The 16,874-nt window shown below is 43.9% G+C and overlaps 1 protein-coding gene across 2 annotated transcripts; it reads left to right on the forward strand.

Moving 5' to 3' along the window:
• Nucleotides 1–1,442: 1,442 nt before the first annotated feature.
• LOC131815665 (protein CD300H-like) lies at nt 1,443–7,866 on the forward strand. Of its 2 annotated transcripts, none has more exons than XM_059147451.1 (3): nt 1,443–1,654; nt 6,151–6,508; nt 7,600–7,866. In XM_059147451.1, exons 1-3 carry the CDS (start codon nt 1,522–1,524, stop codon nt 7,613–7,615), a joined length of 507 nt encoding a protein of 168 aa, XP_059003434.1. In that variant the 5' UTR covers nt 1,443–1,521; the 3' UTR covers nt 7,616–7,866. The 2 variants fall into 2 exon arrangements, with proteins under 2 accessions (XP_059003434.1, XP_059003433.1); XM_059147450.1 differs by having other exon boundaries at nt 1,448–1,654; nt 7,554–7,866.
• The last annotated feature ends 9,008 nt before the right edge of the window (nt 7,867–16,874 follow it).

Raw genomic sequence — 16,874 nt, forward strand, 5'->3', positions numbered from 1 at the left:
CTCAAAAAGGGACACACACCCATGCACACACACCCTCACCTACTGTCAACTGCATCCAGGTGGGGTGAGCTGAGAAGGAGGAATTCAAATCCTGCGCTGAGAGCAATCATGTGACTTGCTTAGGATCCCCCAGCTAATAAATAGAAAGATGGAACTTTCTGGGCATGTCACAGATCACATCGGGGAATGATTTTCCTTCAAGGTCATGTTGAAAAGAAAATAATAATTCTCAGGCAAAATGTCACAAGGACTAGTGAAATAAGGGTATAAAAGATGAATATGAATCTTTGTACCTCTTCAGGTACCCAATCCCTAAGGGTCTTACTTCCCAAGTAAATGGAAGCTAATGAAATGGAGAATCCTTCAGCTTCTGGCAAACTTCCTCCTCTCTAGCTCTGTCAGTTCCATGTCATTGCTGAACACATGGTGCGGGAGATGACTTTCCACCACGAAGGGGAAGGTGCATACACACACACACACACACACACACACACACACACACACACCCATGCACATGCACACAAAACATCAGACTGTATGAGGTCTACCAGTACAGCAAAAGCAAGCAGGCAAGTTATTTACTGAAACATCCAGCTAAGAATGTTTGGCAATAGGATTCCAGAATTTTAGACTTTTCTATTTATGTGAACCTGGGTTCTTGGTTAAGACATCCCAAATTTGCACCTACCTCTATAAGTACCCCATGGCTGTCATGTCATTGGGCACATTTCTGGCTAAGTGCACCTGAGTTACCATTCAATATACTGAAACTCTTGTAGCCATGGGTATCTTGGGGCTCATTTAACCACACAGAATAAAGGTGAGGCTTGAGCATGGCTTGGTGCCAGAGTGCTGGGCCCTGGTCAAGAGTGCATGACCAAGACAGGAAACCATTCAAGGTCTCTGGCGGAAGGCCAGACTGAGGGCTGGGAGCTGAGAGGAGCAGAGTATACCCGTAGAGGGGACCCAGCCTCACACTCTGCTCCAGCAAGGGTTAGAGACAGGTCTGGCCCATGGAGGTGCACCTTTGCAGACGTACCAGGCCCGCACTCGGAAGGTCTTGAGTTAATACTCCACTGTTGTTATCTTGATATTATTGGTAAATGGGACAAAGGCATTTTCATTTTGCACTGGGCCCTGCAAATAGAGGGTCTTGTCCAGAGAAGTCTTGGTCATGCCTTTTCTTCTCAGGACTGCTCATGCCAGCCACACCAGCCACAGGACATTTACCATCCATAGATGGGGGTTGGGGAGGGGTGGAAGCTGGCTCAGAAAATCTAGATAGAAGTCAATGTGACAGCCTGGCCAAAGGCTCGAGGGTGTGTCAGCTGCGGGTGAAGTTATGGTAAAGGCATCATCCTCAGAGGGAACAGAAACAAGAACTGTGCATTCAAATGTGTTTCTGAGGATGAAATTCAGCAGGCCGTCAGCTGACTTCCCAATGCCCTGAGCTCCTCGCTTCCTCCATTTTCTGAGCAGCTCTGAGAAAAAAACTAAGAGGCTAAAGAAGGAAGCAGAGAAATGCCAAGAAAAGCAGAAGAGGGAGATGGGGTGAGTGGGCCCCAGATGAGGCGGCTCCAGCTGCAACTGGAGACACACCAGTGGGACAAGACTATGAGGCTGCCATTAGCTCTTCTCTTCCTCTGTGTCCCAGGTGAGCGGGGCTGGGCAGGTCGGGGTGACAATGGTGTGGGGCAAGGCTGGCGATGGGGAAGGGAAGAGATGAGGAGATAAGCAAAGCGGGGAGGAGGTGAGCACGGAGATACCTCACCCAGGCAAAGAGGAGGAGTTATGGATGATAAGATGATTCCCACAGGAGAGCGCATACTGAGCGCTAAAGAAATTGGCCCCTTGAATCATCATTCCCACCATTTTGAAAAATGGGAATACTGTCTTAGGCACCATCCCGGGGAGGGGAGCAGAAAACTAACAGGAATTGACTAATCCTGTACTACCTGGCTTTCCCTGTAACCGAATCCAATTCTTATCACAATCCTTGAAAACAAGAGACCAAGATGCAGAGAGATGCAAGTTATTTACTCTAGATCCATTCATAAAAGGCAGCTAAGGTTCCAAGTAAAATAATTTTATTTCCAAGGCCATTGCTCTTCTTATAATACTTCTTTTCAAGGTCATCACCTTTTTTTTTTTTTTTTTTAAATAATACATTGGTTACTTACTTCATAAGCCTCCTTGTGAATGGTGTTTATATATGCTGTGTGCTGATGGAGTCCCTGTGTCTCTGACAGGCCCAGGCTGGCCTCAGGGATCTTGCACTATGAGCTGCCTGAAGGTGAAACTGTTGGGGACTTGTGAGCAATCCTACTTTGAGAGCTCCCACAATGTTGTGGGTTCTGAGAGTTCCTATTAACACAATTTTCTCTCTCTTTTGTGTTTGAACACTGGAAGGAAAATATTTTATTATAAATGGGAGAAAAAATCAAGACAACTCACCAGTTTGCTCTGATCCCATGCAAACACAAATGTAGGAATTAGAATACAAAGTAATCCAACACCAGAGCCAACCTTCAGAATCCAAGTAGGAAAAAAATCTTTATTACATTAATCCCATTTCCCTCCACCTCTAGAGGTATTAATCAAGGTGTACTAAGACCCTTAAGAATATTATTCCTAAAACAGGACACTAAAATTAAGAACATAAAGATACTCTGCATGATAAAACTGACTGAACAAACACATCTTAGACTTTTAAACCTTGACCAACGTTTAAATAATAATGCCTTAGTGAAGTGATTAAATTAAAACCTACATTAAAAAAAATGCACATTTAAAACACCAAGTTTGGTGATCAGGATAGGTAAAGTAATTTGAGGATCTAAAAAGTAATTTCTTACACTTACTAAGACAAATCTGAGATGGCCCACATCAAGCACGTGTGTCCTACAGTGACACTGGGCATCTCAGGCATGAAAAGACACAACACCATAGCCCTTTAGGGATAGGATCATTCAGATGGAAAAAAAAAATTAAACTGACTCTCGACTAGGTCATACTGATGAGGATACTTTTGGTTTATTGCTTTGGCACGGGGATGGTGAAGAGTTCAGGGAAGAATCACATTCTTGAAGGTAGCCTCCAGCAGTGCAAGCTTCTCTTTTCCTATTTTTCATCTCAATGATATGTAGGAGACTTTCTGTAATTAAGGAGAGTTATGATTCAATTGGTCTTTAAGCCTGAGTCTGAAAATGCACAGGAGCTGGTTGCCCAGTAGGAAGACTGATGGCAGAGAAAGGGAAAACACACAAGCCTGGGTTCTAGACTGTGACCTTCCAGCAACAGAGATGCTGTGAGCAAGTCACTACAGCCCAGCAGGGAGGCCATACACACAAGAGCCAGAAAAGACCTCAAGCTAAGCCAGCCTCCTGCTTCTCAAGAAGATAGACCTCTCTATCTAGCCAATATTTGCCTTTACACTCATAGGCAGAGAACCCGAGGTCTCTTAGAAGTCAGAGCTGTAGGAAGCATCAGGGGTTTAATGGGTATAGAGCAAGCACCATCTGTGGGATCCTGGAAAGAACCCAGTGTGGGAGAAGGCTGAGCAGCACCTGAGAGGCAGCTGAGATACAGGGGAGAGTGCTCTCATGCTCCGTGACTGACAGGTAATAAGCAGGAGACACCACAAAGGAACAGCTGCAAAATACAGCATGCTCACCAGGACAGAGGACATGCCAAGGACAGGAGCCCACAGTCTGCCCTCTTGCCTGGGAATTTCTACCCCAGCTTCTCCTGGATAAACCTTCTTCTAAAGCGGTGGCTCTCAACAGGGATGACTTACTCCGAGGGGACATTAGGCAATGCCAGTTGACAATTTTGGCTCTTGCCACTGGGGGAAGGGGGCTACTGGTATTTAGTGTGGAGGGGCCAAGGGTTTTGTTGAATGTCCTATAGTGCCCTTGGGAGCTGGGAGTTTCTTTCCCAGGCCCTGGTGGGCAGGAAGCCTGCTGTGGGGGTAGAGGAGTGGAGTGTGGGTGAGGGGGACACGGTGCTGGCTCAGGGTCATGTCTGGGTGTAACAGAGCATCCCTGATAACGTTTTCTCATCCAGCCCTGAGGAAGCAGGCCCATATCTTCAAGGCTGGGCCTTAAGCGACTGAAAGAGGAGGCAAAGTGGAAAGCTTGCTCTGAAGGGTCCACTCACCCCCACCAGGCACTCCTATAGCCTGAGCCCCTGTTGGCAACAACCACAGAGAAGGTTGAGTGTTGATGCCCCCACTCCCCCAGCTCTAAGCCTGTGTCTGGAGGACCTCAAGTTGGGGCATTTCGTCCTCTTGAGCGCAGTTCCTCAACCTCCCAACTGCTGACAATGGGACTGGATCATTCTGTTTGAGGGGCTGTCTTGTGCCCTGTGGGATGTTTAGCAGCATCTCTGGCCTCTACTCCCTGGATGCCAGTAGCCACTCCCCACCCCTCAAGCTGTGACAACCAAAAATGTCTTCAAACATTGTCAAATGTCTCTCGGGGGAGCACTGTCACCCCTGGTTGAGAGCCACTGCTTTTCAGATTATTGGTGGGAGAGACAGATGGCCTTGTGATGGAGAATATCTGTCAGTAGGTCACTTGAACTTACTTGCTGGGAAATGCAGTGAGAAAATGTAAGGTATTTAATAGGAAGAAACAAAAAATACAAATTTTCTTCTAATTATAGCATAAAAGATAGGAAAGCCTCACATTCAATGGATGACAATATATTGCCTGGATAGGTGAATAGAGGGAGAGAAGAATGGATGAATGGGTGGAAAGATGGGTAGACAGACAGACAGATGGATGATAGGTAAGTAGAGGACATGCACAGTTCTTTTTCAGAAGTTTGGTATTTTGCCCAAATTATTTCTCAGTGTCCCTTTGCCCTGGGTTACCACCCTTCCTTGTTAAGAGAAGGTCAGACAAGAGCCATGCATTGGAGTAATGAGAACCCCTTGGGTGTCTGGGGCAGGCATGGCTCTCTAGGCAGGAAGCTAGAGTTTAGGGGGTTGCATCCTGATTATTTGAAACCGGAGCCTCCAGGGTGTCTAGATGAGGGAAGACAATGTCAAAACTCTGGCAGTGGCACAGGGAGCCTGAGGCTCAGTGGGTTAAGCGTCTGCCTTCGGCTCAGGTCATAGTCTCAGTGTCCTGGGATCGAGCCCCACATCGGGGCTCCCCCTTCATTCCCCCCTCTCTCTGCCCGCCTCTCTGCCTTCTTGTGCTCTCTCTTTCTCTGTCAAATAGATATATTAAAAAACAAAAAAACTTGAAGGTGGCAGAAGAGCTAGAGATGAGGCCAGGACATGCCAAAGTTGGTAGGTGGCTGCCAAGGGGTGGGGGAAGGAGCAGCATGGGGCAAGAAGTCCCTAAGGATGTTAGGTGATGGCAAGTGTTGTCACAGGATTCTGTTCCAGGAAAGAAATAAGGAGGAAGTTGTCCTTAAATCATAGCCAAAAGGAACCCCTTCCTGATTGCCTCTTTATACCCTTTGGTCAATAGGCTTCCCTTGAGTGACCCAGACTGTGAGCAGGAGGTTCCACCTATACAAGAGGGGGCTATAAGCTTGGGGCCTACATGTGATCATTTGGGAAGGGGATGTAGTCAGAACCTGAAGGTTTCCTTCTAGCTCTCAATTCTGTGCTTCAGCTGGACTTTCTTGGTTCCCATTCTTTTTTTTTTTCTTGGTTCCCATTCTTGTTTCCTTTTTCCTATTTCAACTGTCTATCTCTCCGTCCATCCATGCATCCATCCATGCCCCATCCATGTGTCCATGCATTCATGTATCCATCCATCCATCCATCTATTCAGAGTATGCTCTGTAGTGTCATTCAGGTCTTGGCGATTGATGGGCATAGCTATCTCCTCTCACTACTGACATGTCTGGGGACCCAGAACCTGTCTGGGGCCACCCAAAATCGTTCTTCCCCCACATTCCAGGTTGACTGACCACATGAAGGCTGGACATGGCCTCTTGAATCCCAGAATCCCACACCAAAATCTCCTCAGGTCTCCCCACTTGTGTCTGCCAATAGCCCATAAGCTCCCTGGTTCCTGTCCCACCCTCTTCCAGCCTCAGGGTGATGTCTGGGCTTCCAGTGGACCCAACCCCACAATGCACCTCCAGCCCAGGTCTCCAGGTGAAGAAAATACTGATGGTGTCTTTCAGGCTCTTTATCTCTGAGTGGCCCCAGCACTGTGATGGGCACCGTGGGGGGATCCCTGAGCGTGCAGTGTCAGTACGAGGAGAAGTACAAGACATTTACCAAATACTGGTGCCGGCAACCATGCTTACTACTTTGGAACCCGACTGTGGCCACTGGAAGGTCTGAGGAAAAGATGAGGAGTGGCCGCGTGTCCATTGTGGACCATGCTGAAGACCTCACCTTCACAGTGACCTTGGAGAACCTCACTGCAGATGATGCAGGAAAATACAGGTGTGGGATCGCAACGATACTGCAAGAAGAAGGACTCCATGGTTTCCTGCCTGACCTCTTCTTCCAGGTTCAAGTGTTTGTTTCCCCCAGGTAAGACCCTGCTTTTCTCTGCTCCCACAGAAGAAGGGATCTGAGCTAATCCCTGAAGAGCATCGGAGTAACTTAGGAGTGCAAACCAGACCTGGTGTTTGTGCCTCAGAGACTGGGGACCAAGTGGGTTGTGTGGGTGTGAGTGTGAGAGAAATGTGAGTGGTGGGAGTGCACAGGAGTGTGAAAGAATGTGTGTGTGCTTGTATGCATGAGAGAGTATGTGTGCAAGCCCCTGAGAATGAAGGATGGCGGGACTGTGACATCCAAGGTCCCTGCCATGAGCCCAGTCTCCTGACAAGAGCCTTGGGCCTCGGGGACTCTGAGGGTGGTGTCCACAAGGGGAGTTCTGGGCTATGCATCTCTATTAGAACTCAGGCAGCTTGTATACCCTCCTGTCCTCCAGGGTTGTGTGTCCCATTAACAAACTTCCTGAAGTGACCTCTGCAGTCTTCTGGCAGGGTGGACAAGGCAGGGGGATGCACTGTCTGGGACTGAGACCTGAGGTCTTGCTCCAGTGCCAACTTTCAAACACTCCCGTTTCCAGTGAGATGAGGGACGCTGTAATGCTTGATGGGGAAGGTGATGATTCTCTGGTCCTGGTTTATGATACATCCATTGCTGAGCAGATTGGGATGGTGTTGAATGGGGCTACACCACACTCTGGCCAGCCCTGGGTCTGGCTAGTGGGAGATGATGGCCCCGGAAGCTCTGTGCCGCTCCTTCCCTGAGTTCCCTCTGCTTTGTGAACTCTGAGAGTTTCTGGGAGCCAGAGCCTCCTGGGTCCCCTCTTCTCCCGTTCTCTCCATTCCTCACCACCACATCCTCATGTGTGTGCTCTGTCCTGATGCTCAAGGTCAGGTCTTGAGCTGAAGGACAGGAGTCTGGGGCACTCAGCAGGGGCTGTCTGGTGCTGATACCAACCAGATTTGATGCAGATATTGACTTTTAGGGCCACAGAATCTGAGCTCAAAGGCAGGGGCAAAAGGCAGAGCCTGGGCCTCCTGTTCAGGAGGAAACTCCTGCCAGTCACTGTGTCTTCCTGTAGGTCTCTGCTTAGCAACGTCCATTTCCTGCTTCTCATACTCCTGAAGGTACCTCTGTTTCTGATGATGCTCAGTGCTGTGCTCTGGGTCAACAGACCTCAATGGGCAATTTGTGGGACACAGAGTCGGCCTGATGAAGACAACATGCAGCCCTACTTGTCCATCGACATCCTGTCCAGAGACACTGCCACTCACACTAGAAGAGGAAGAACTTCTGGCTCCCTTGTTCCCAAAAACTGGTAAATTTAAGAAAAGCTTGAGAAAATGCAATAAAATATGCCACATGCACATACACACAATTGTGTGTATAACGTAGATGTGCACAGTGCTTGGCTGGGAGAAGGGGGAAAGCATCCCATAGGACCCCTAAATGCCAGCAGAGAGTGTCAAGCACAGCCTGGTTGGCCAGAGGAGCCCAAGGTGAGGGCCTGCTTTTCAATGATGCTGCCCCCCTGAGAACCCCCAGGGCAGCCTCCCAACTCAACATTCCTTTCTTCCTCCATCCGAATGTAGAACCGATGTAGCACCAGCCTATATAGACATTGACCTATGAGAAATCACAAAAAACAGTCCCAGCCTGAGCTGGGTTCTTGGGAGCGTGGATGGTAGAAGGAGGGGCAGGGCTTAGGACAAAGCAGCTGTTTGTGGAGCCCGGTCCTGCCCAGGCAAACCCTCTCTCTCTTCTCAATATTGGACCATCTAATGTCCAAAGTCAACTACTAAGCTGAGGGGTTGGGGTGAGTATATGTCCAGATATCAAAGTCTGGCCCAAATGTGGTTATTAGGTGTCCAGGGTCTTGGATCAGAGACATCTGGGGGCAGAAAGGAGGGACCCGGGCCTTCCTCTTGAGGTGGCAGCTCAGTGTCTGTCCCCGTGTCCTTCCCTCCCAGGTTCCTGCTTAGCAGGGTTCACTTCTTGCTCCTGGTCATCCTGAAGGTGTCCCTGCTCCTGACCATGCTCACTGATGTCCTTGGTGTGTCCTCTCTCCTTGTGGGGACCCCGACCAAGAGAAGCTTCAGCCCTTCGTGCCTTTGGATATGCTGCCCAGACACACAGCTCTTCAGAGGAGAGAAGAGAAGATTCACCACATCTGATTTACCCATTTTTCTGTTGATGGCTTAGGGTTGCTGCCCGCTGGGGCTATTCCACAGTGAGTGCTGCCATGAACTTTCTTGTACAGGTCACCTAGTGTATATGTGACATGAATTCACTAGGGTACATACTTAGGGATGGAATTGCTGGGGTTTAGGGTTTGTGCACACTCAACCACACTAGATAATGCCAAGTGATTTTCCAAACCCAAAATTCATGGTCCCACTTAGCTCCCATCAGCTATGACTGAGGGCTCCTATTGCCCTGCCTCTCTGTGTGACTTCCTAGAATATCAGACATTTTAATTGTTAACTTTTGCCAGTTTGAAATAGTTCTTTGTTGCACCATCTACAGGGTGGCCAGGCAGTGCAGCCCACAGTCAAAAGTAGCTAAGTGTGAGCAGGAAAGAGGCCAGTGCAGGTTTTGAAGTCGGTGAGAAGAGACACAATGCACACAGGCTCAGGGTGTGCAGAGTTTCCTTACAGCAGAAGGAGAGAGGGAGGGATCAGGTGGTACACCCTCCCCCATGGTGGGTGCATCCCCTCAGTGGCCAGTGTAGGCCGTGTGGCTGCATGCATTCCACTTGTCCTGTGGTAGAATCCCGGCCCTAATGGTACACCCGAGGGTCCCTGGCTCATGCATTTAAGCAGAACAGAGGAGCCCTCACGGAGCCTGGAAAGTATTCCCACAACAGACAATAAGCTCAGCACTGTCCTTGTGGGTTTTTTATCTCTCAGCGAGGAAGTGTTCTGGCCCCAGACATATTCCATGTGGCCAAGCAGGAATCAAGGAGGAGGCTGCCTTTCCCAATCTTCCAGTGTTTTAATTTGAGTTTATCTGGCTGCCTCATGGTGAGTATCTTTTCACTACTATTGCATTCCCTCTTCTGTTCAAGTCTTACCCGTCTTTCCTGGGTTTCTCTTTTCCTTACTGAAGCATAGGAGTCCTACTCTGGTTGGTGAAATTCTATCAATGATGCCTTTCAAATATGTGCTTCCATAATTGGTGGCTTTTTCTTTTCTGCAAGGTAGAGGTGTGGAGAAATGAATCTGATGTGATATATTAGAATATAAACCACAGGGGGAGAGAGACTCCATCAGCCAGCACCAGGAAGTGATACAGTAGCAGAGCACAAAGTTAGAGATTTTAGAAGTCTGCTCCAGTGAGGGAAATCCATGCTTTGTAGGTGCTCAAGTGGTAAAGAAGAATAGAATCCTAACTGGGACAATGTGGTCTCAGGATCCCCAGGATCATAGAAGACCAGAAGTGCCTCAGTGTCACCTAGTTCCCAGGCATCAGTGAGGAAGCTGGCTGCAATCAGCAAGCCCAGGCGTTGGCTCTCAGTTTGTGGTTGTCATAAACCACAAACCGCAGCATGGTTAGGGGACTGCTTTCCAAGCCGGGGCCCAGCAAGTGGCAGAACCAGCGAGATCCCCCTCCCTTTCCACCCCCACCCACCACAGGATGAGCAGCTCAGTGTGAGCTGCAGGAGTCTGCAGGATTTGGAGACTCAAAACTGGGCTGTGTGCCTGAGATACAAATGCTCAGTCACAGGCTGTTTGAGCAGAGAAGGCAGAAACAGACCAGGGAGACAGGAGTGACTGACTGTATTTCCCTGAGGAGGCACTGAGTAGTGGGGCCCCTAGTTCTCAGCTGGAGGACTGGAGATTGGGAGCAGGCATTTTCATTCTCAGTCTCTAATGCCCTCCGGAATGCCTTCAGGGAACAAAAGCCACACAGAGCAATCTGAAGCAGATTAATTATCATGCCCCCCTGGCAAGGATAGTGCAATTCCCCCCGGGGCAAAGACACCTGAAAATCAGTGTAACAGGCCCCCTCCCCGGAAGATCAGCAAACATTAGCTAAGACCAAGTTTACCAATCACAGAGAACTGCAAAACTCCAGAGCTTAGAAAATAATACATGTAATTCATGGGTTTTCCCCGACGAGTCTTTAGTCTTTTAATTTTAATGTTTTTCCTCTTTCCTTTTTCAATGAATTTCTTATAGTATCAACTCCTTTTTTAAAAAATATTTTTAAATTTTTATTTTTACAGTTACATTCTATCCTTTCATTGTATGTAATTTTATTTGTGTGTGTGTATATATATATATAGATTATATATATACATATATGTACATATATACATATACATGTGTATATATATACACACACATATATAGATGTATATACATACATATATGTACATATATACATATACATGTGTATATTTATACACACACAAATAAAATTACATACAATGAAAGGATAGAATGTAACTATAAAAATAAAAATTTAAAATATTAAAAAATATATATATGTATATATACACACACAAATAAAATTAAATACAAATTAAAAATTAAAAAATACAAAATATGAAAATACCAAAAAACAAATTAAAAATTTAAAAACTTCTATATATGTATACATATATGTATACATATACGTGCATGTATATATGTATATACATACATGTACATATGTGTATACATGAATAAGTGTATATATACATGTATGTACGTGTATATACGTGTGTGTGTATATATATATATATAGAGAGAGAGAGAGAGAGAAGTTTTTTATTTCTTTACAGCTTTGGGATATAGCTTCTTCTAACTAACAGACCAAAATACCCCCAGAGTCTAGTGTATGGCTCTGTTCTCTTCACTTGTCTGATGATATCATTTCTCTTTTTTGTTGTTAAAGTCTTTTTAAATTTTCATCTTTACAGTTACATTCTATCCTTTCAGTATATTTAATTTTATTTTTGTATACATATATAAGCTTTTCTTTCTTTACAATTTTTGAGATGTAATTTCTTCTAACAAACTAAGCAAAATACACTCAGGATATCATATATTGCTCTGTTCTGTTCACCTGTCTATTGATATGCATTATTTTTTCTTTTTTTTTTTGTCTTTTAATTTTCATTTTCACAGTGACATTTTATCATTTCAGTGTATTTAATTTTATTTTTGTACATATATAAGTTATTCTTTCTTTGAAATCTAGGGATCAAGTTTTCTAACAAACAGACCAGCATACATACACACAGGACCCAGTGCATTTCTCTGTCCTGTTCACTTTTCTGATGAACATTTCTCTCTATTTTTAATTTTATTTTTATTTATTTATTTAGATTTTTGGTTCGGGTCTCTTCTGATTTTCTTAGTGTATATTTCTCTGGGGTCATTGTTGTCATTTTAGTATTCTGTTCTCTTATTCATCTATTCTTCTCTGGACAGAATGATAAGATGAAAAACTCACATCAAAAGAGAGAATAAAGGGCAGTACTGACTGCTGGGGACATAATCAGTATGGATATAAGTAAAATGTCAGAACTAGAGTTCAGAATAATGATTATAAAAACAGTAGCTGGGCTTGAGAAAAGCATAGGACACACTAGAGAATCCCTTTGTGGGGACATAAAAGAACTAACATCTAATCCAGTTGAAATAAAAAAGCTATCAATGACATGCAATAAAAAATGGAGGCTCTACCTGCTAGGATAAATGAGACTAAAGAGAGAATTAGTGATATTGAAGACAAAATGGTGGAGAATAAAGAAACAGAAAAACAAACAACCACTGAATCACAAGGGGAGAACTCAAGAGATAAATGATACCATAAAACAAAACAATATTAGAATAATTAAGATCCCAGAAGTAGATGAAAGAGAGAGAGGACAGCGGAAGGAATATTGGAGTAAATTATAGCAGAAAACCTTCCTAATATGGGGAGGGAAACAGGGATTCAAGTCCAGGAGTTACAGAGAACACCCCTCAAAATCAATAAAATAGGTCACCCCAACATACAACAGTGAAACTTGCAAATCTCAGAGACAAAGGAAAACCCTGAAAGAGGCTCGGCACAAGAGGTCTGTAAACAACAAGGTACAAACATTAGACTGGCAGCAGAACTATCCACAAGACCTGGCAGGCTAGAGAGCACTGGCATGATATATTCAGAGTGCTAAATGAGAAAAATAGGCAGCCAAGAATACTTTATCCAGCGAGGATGTCATTCAAAATAGAAGGAGAGAACAAAAGCTTCCAAGACAAACAGAAACTAAAAGAATCTGTGATCACTAAACCAGGCCAGCAAGAAATAGTAAAAGGGATCTGTTAAGCAAGGAGAGCTCCCAAAAGTAACATAGACCAAAAAGGAATAGAAACATACAGAAACAGGGACTTCACAGGTAATACAATGTCACTAAATTACTATCTTTTAATAGTTATTCTGAATATAAATGGGCTAAATGACCTGATCAAAAGACACAAGGTATCTGAATGGATAGAAAAGCAAGACCCACTGACATGCTGTCTGCAAGAGACTCATTTGAGACCCAAATCCACCTCCAGATTTAAAGTGAGGGGGTGGAAAACAATTTATCATGCTAATGGACATCAAAAGAAAGCTGGAGTGGCAATCCTAATATCAGACAAATTAGAGTTTAACACAAAGACTGAAATAAGAGATGAGGAAGGACACTGTATCATAATTTAAAGGGCCTATCCAACAAGATCTAACAACTGTAAATATTTATGCCCCTAACATGGAAGCAGACAATTATACTAGCCTATTGATAACAAAATCAAAGAAACACATTGATAACAATACAATAATTATAGGGAACTTCAACACCCCTCACTGCAATGGACAGATCATGAAAGCAGAAAATTAACAAGGGAATAAGGTCTTTGAATAATATACTGGACCAGAATGACTTCACAGATATATTCAGAGCATTCCATCCTAAAGCAAAAGATACACATTCTCCTTGAATGCACGTGGAATGTTTTCCAGAATAGATCACATACTGGGCCACAAGTCAGGTCTGAACAGGTACCAAAAGATTTGGATCATTCTCTGCATATTTTCAGACCACAATGCTTTGAAACTGAAACTCAAACACAGCAGGAGATTTGGAAAAAACTAAAATATATGGAGACTAAAGAGCATCCTAGTAAAGAATGAATGTGTCAACCAGGATATTAAAGAGGAATTTTGGGGTACCTGGGTGACTCAGTGGGTTAAAGACTCTGCCTTTGGCTCAGGTCATGATCCCAGGGTCCTGGGATCGAGCGCCACATCCGGCTCTCTGCTTGGTAGGGAGCCTGCTTCCTCCTCTCTCTCTTTTTTTTTTTTAAGATTTTTTTTAAAGATTTTATTTATTTATTTGACAGAGAGAAATCACAAGTAGATGGAGAGGCAGGCAGAGAGAGAGAGAGAGAGGGAAGCAGGCTCCCTGCTGAGCAGAGAGCCCGATGCAGGACTCCATCCCAGGACCCTGAGATCATGACCTGAGCCAAAGGCAGTGGCTTAACCCACTGAGCCACCCAGGTGCCCTCTTCCTCTCTCTTTGCCTGCTTCTCTGCCTACTTGTGATCTCTGTCAAATAAATAAATAAATAAATAATCTTAAAGAAGAATTTTAAAAATTCATGGAAACAAAGGAAAATGAAAACACAAGTGTTCAAAACCTCTGGGATGTAGTAAAGGTGGTCCTAACCTGGAATTATGTAGCAATACAAGCCTTTCTCAAGAAACAAGAAAGGTCTCAAATACACAACCTAACTTTACACCTAAAGAAGCTGGAGAAAGAACAGCAAATAAAGCCTAAACTCAGCAGGAGAAGAGAAATAATTAAGGTTAGAAAGAAATTAATAAATTGAATCCAAAAGAATAGTAGAACAGACCAATGAAACTAGGAGCTGGTTCTTGGAAAGAATAAGTTTGGTAACCCCTGGCCAGAATTATCAAAAAGAAAACCGAAAGGACCCAAATAAATAAAATCATGAATGAAAGAGGAGAGATCACAGCCAACTTTGAAGAAATACAATTTTAAGAACATATTATGAGCAACTCTATGCCAGCAAATTAGGCAATCTGGAAAAAATGGATGCATTCCTAGAGACACATAAACTACCAAAACTGAAACAGGAAGAAATAGAAAACCTGAACATACCCATAACCAGCAAGGAAACGGAAGCAGTAATAAAAAATCTCCCAACATGGGCACTTGGGTGGCTCAGTGGGTTACAGCCTCTGCCTTTGGCTTGGGTCATGATCCTAGGGTCCTGGGATTGAGCCCCACATCAGGCTCTCTGCTCAGTGGGGAGCCTGCTTCCTCCTCTCTCTGCCTGCCTCTCTGCCTACTTGTGATCTCTTTCTGTCATATAAATAAATAAAACCTTAAAGAAAAATCTCCCAACAAACAGAAGTCCAAGACTGGATGGTTTCCCAGGGGAATTCTACCCAACACTTAAAGAAGAATAAATACCTATTCTTCTGAAACTGTTTCAAAAAATAGAAATGGAAAGAAAACTTCCAAACTCTTCTTTGAGGCCAGCATTACTTTGATTCCAAAACCAGACAAAGACCCCATCACAGAGTAAAATTACAGACCTATATCCCTGGTGAACACAGATGACAAAATTCTCACCAAGATAGTAGCCAATAAGATCCAACAGTAAAGGATGATTCACCACGACCAAGATGGATTTATTCCTGGTTTGCAAGCGTGGTTCAACATCCACAAATCAATCAATGTGACACACTACATAAATGAAAGAAAAGACAGGAACCACATGATCTTCTCAATAGATGCAGAAAAACATTTGACAAAGTAAAGCATCCTTCCTTGATTAAAACTCTTCACAGTGTAGGGATAGAGAGAACATATCTCAGTATAATAAAACCATACACAAAAAGCCCCAGCGAATATCATTATCAATGAGGAAAACCTGAGATCTTTCCCCTTAAGGTCAGGATGTCCACTATCATGGCTGCTATTCAACAGAGTACTAGAAGGCCTAGTCTCAGTCTTCAGACAACAAAAAGAAATAAAAAGCATCTGAATCAACAAGGAAGAAGTTAAACTCTCACTCTTCCCAAATGACACGATACTATGTGGAAAACCCAAAAGACCCCCTCCCAAATTTCTAGAACTCATACAGGAATTTAACAGTGTGGCAGGATATAAAATTAATGCACAGAAATCAGTTGCATTTTTATACACTAATAATGAGACAGAAGAAAGAGAAGTTAAGGAGTCTATCCCATTTACAATTGCACCAAAACCCATAAGATACTTAGGAACACACCTAACCAAAGAGGCGAAGGATCAGTACTCAGAGAACTATAGAACAATCATAAAAGAAATTGAGGAAGACACAAAGAAATGGAAAAAAGTTCCTTGTTTGTGGCTTGGAAGAACAAATATTGTCAAAATGTCTATGTTACCTAGAGGAATCTATACATTCAATGCCATCCCTATCAAAATACCATCAAGTTTTTTTCACAGAGCTGGAACAAATAATCCTAAAATTTGTATTGAACTAGAAAAGACCCCAGATAGCCAAAGGAATGTTGAAAAAGAAAACCAAAGATGGCAGCACCACAGTTCCAGACTTTAGGCTCTATTACAAAGCTGTCGTCATAAAGACAGCCTGGTATCTGCATGAAAAACAGACACACAAATCTATGGAACAGAATAGAGAACCCAGAAATGGACCCGCAGCTCCATGGTCAACTGTCTTTGACAGGGCAGGAAAGAATAGCCAATGGAAAAAAGACAGTCTCTTCAACAAATGGTGTTGGGAAAATTGGACAGCGACATACAGAAGAATGAAACTGGGCCATTCCTTACACCACACACAAAAATAGACTCAAAATGGATGAAAGACCTCAATGTGAGACAGGGACCCAACAAAATCCTTGAGAAGAACACAGGCAGCAACCTCTTCAACCTCGGCCCCAGTGACTTCTTGCTATACACATCTCCAAAGGCAAAAAAATGAACTATTGGGACATCATCAAGATAAAAAGCTTTTGCACGGCAAAGGAAAGAGTTGACAAAACCAAAAGATTTCTGACAGAATGGGAGAAGACATTTGCAAATGTCTTATGAGATAAAAGGCTAATAAACAAAATCTATAAAGAACTTACCAAACTCAACACCCAAAGAGCAAATCAACCAGTCAAGGAATAGGCAGAAGACATGAACAGATATTTCTCCAAGAAGACATCTAAATGGCCAACAGACACAGGAAAAAATGCTCCACATCACGTGGCATCAGGGAAATACAATCAAAACCACCATGAGATCACCTTACACCAGTCAGAATGGCTAAAATTAGCAAGTCAGGAAATGACAGATGTTGATGAGGATGTGGAGGAAGGGTAACACTTTTATACCATTGGTGGGAATCCAAGCTGGGAAGTAG

The sequence above is a fragment of the Mustela lutreola genome, chromosome 15 (genome assembly GCF_030435805.1).
Source record: "Mustela lutreola isolate mMusLut2 chromosome 15, mMusLut2.pri, whole genome shotgun sequence".
NCBI classification, from domain to species: domain Eukaryota; kingdom Metazoa; phylum Chordata; class Mammalia; order Carnivora; family Mustelidae; genus Mustela; species Mustela lutreola.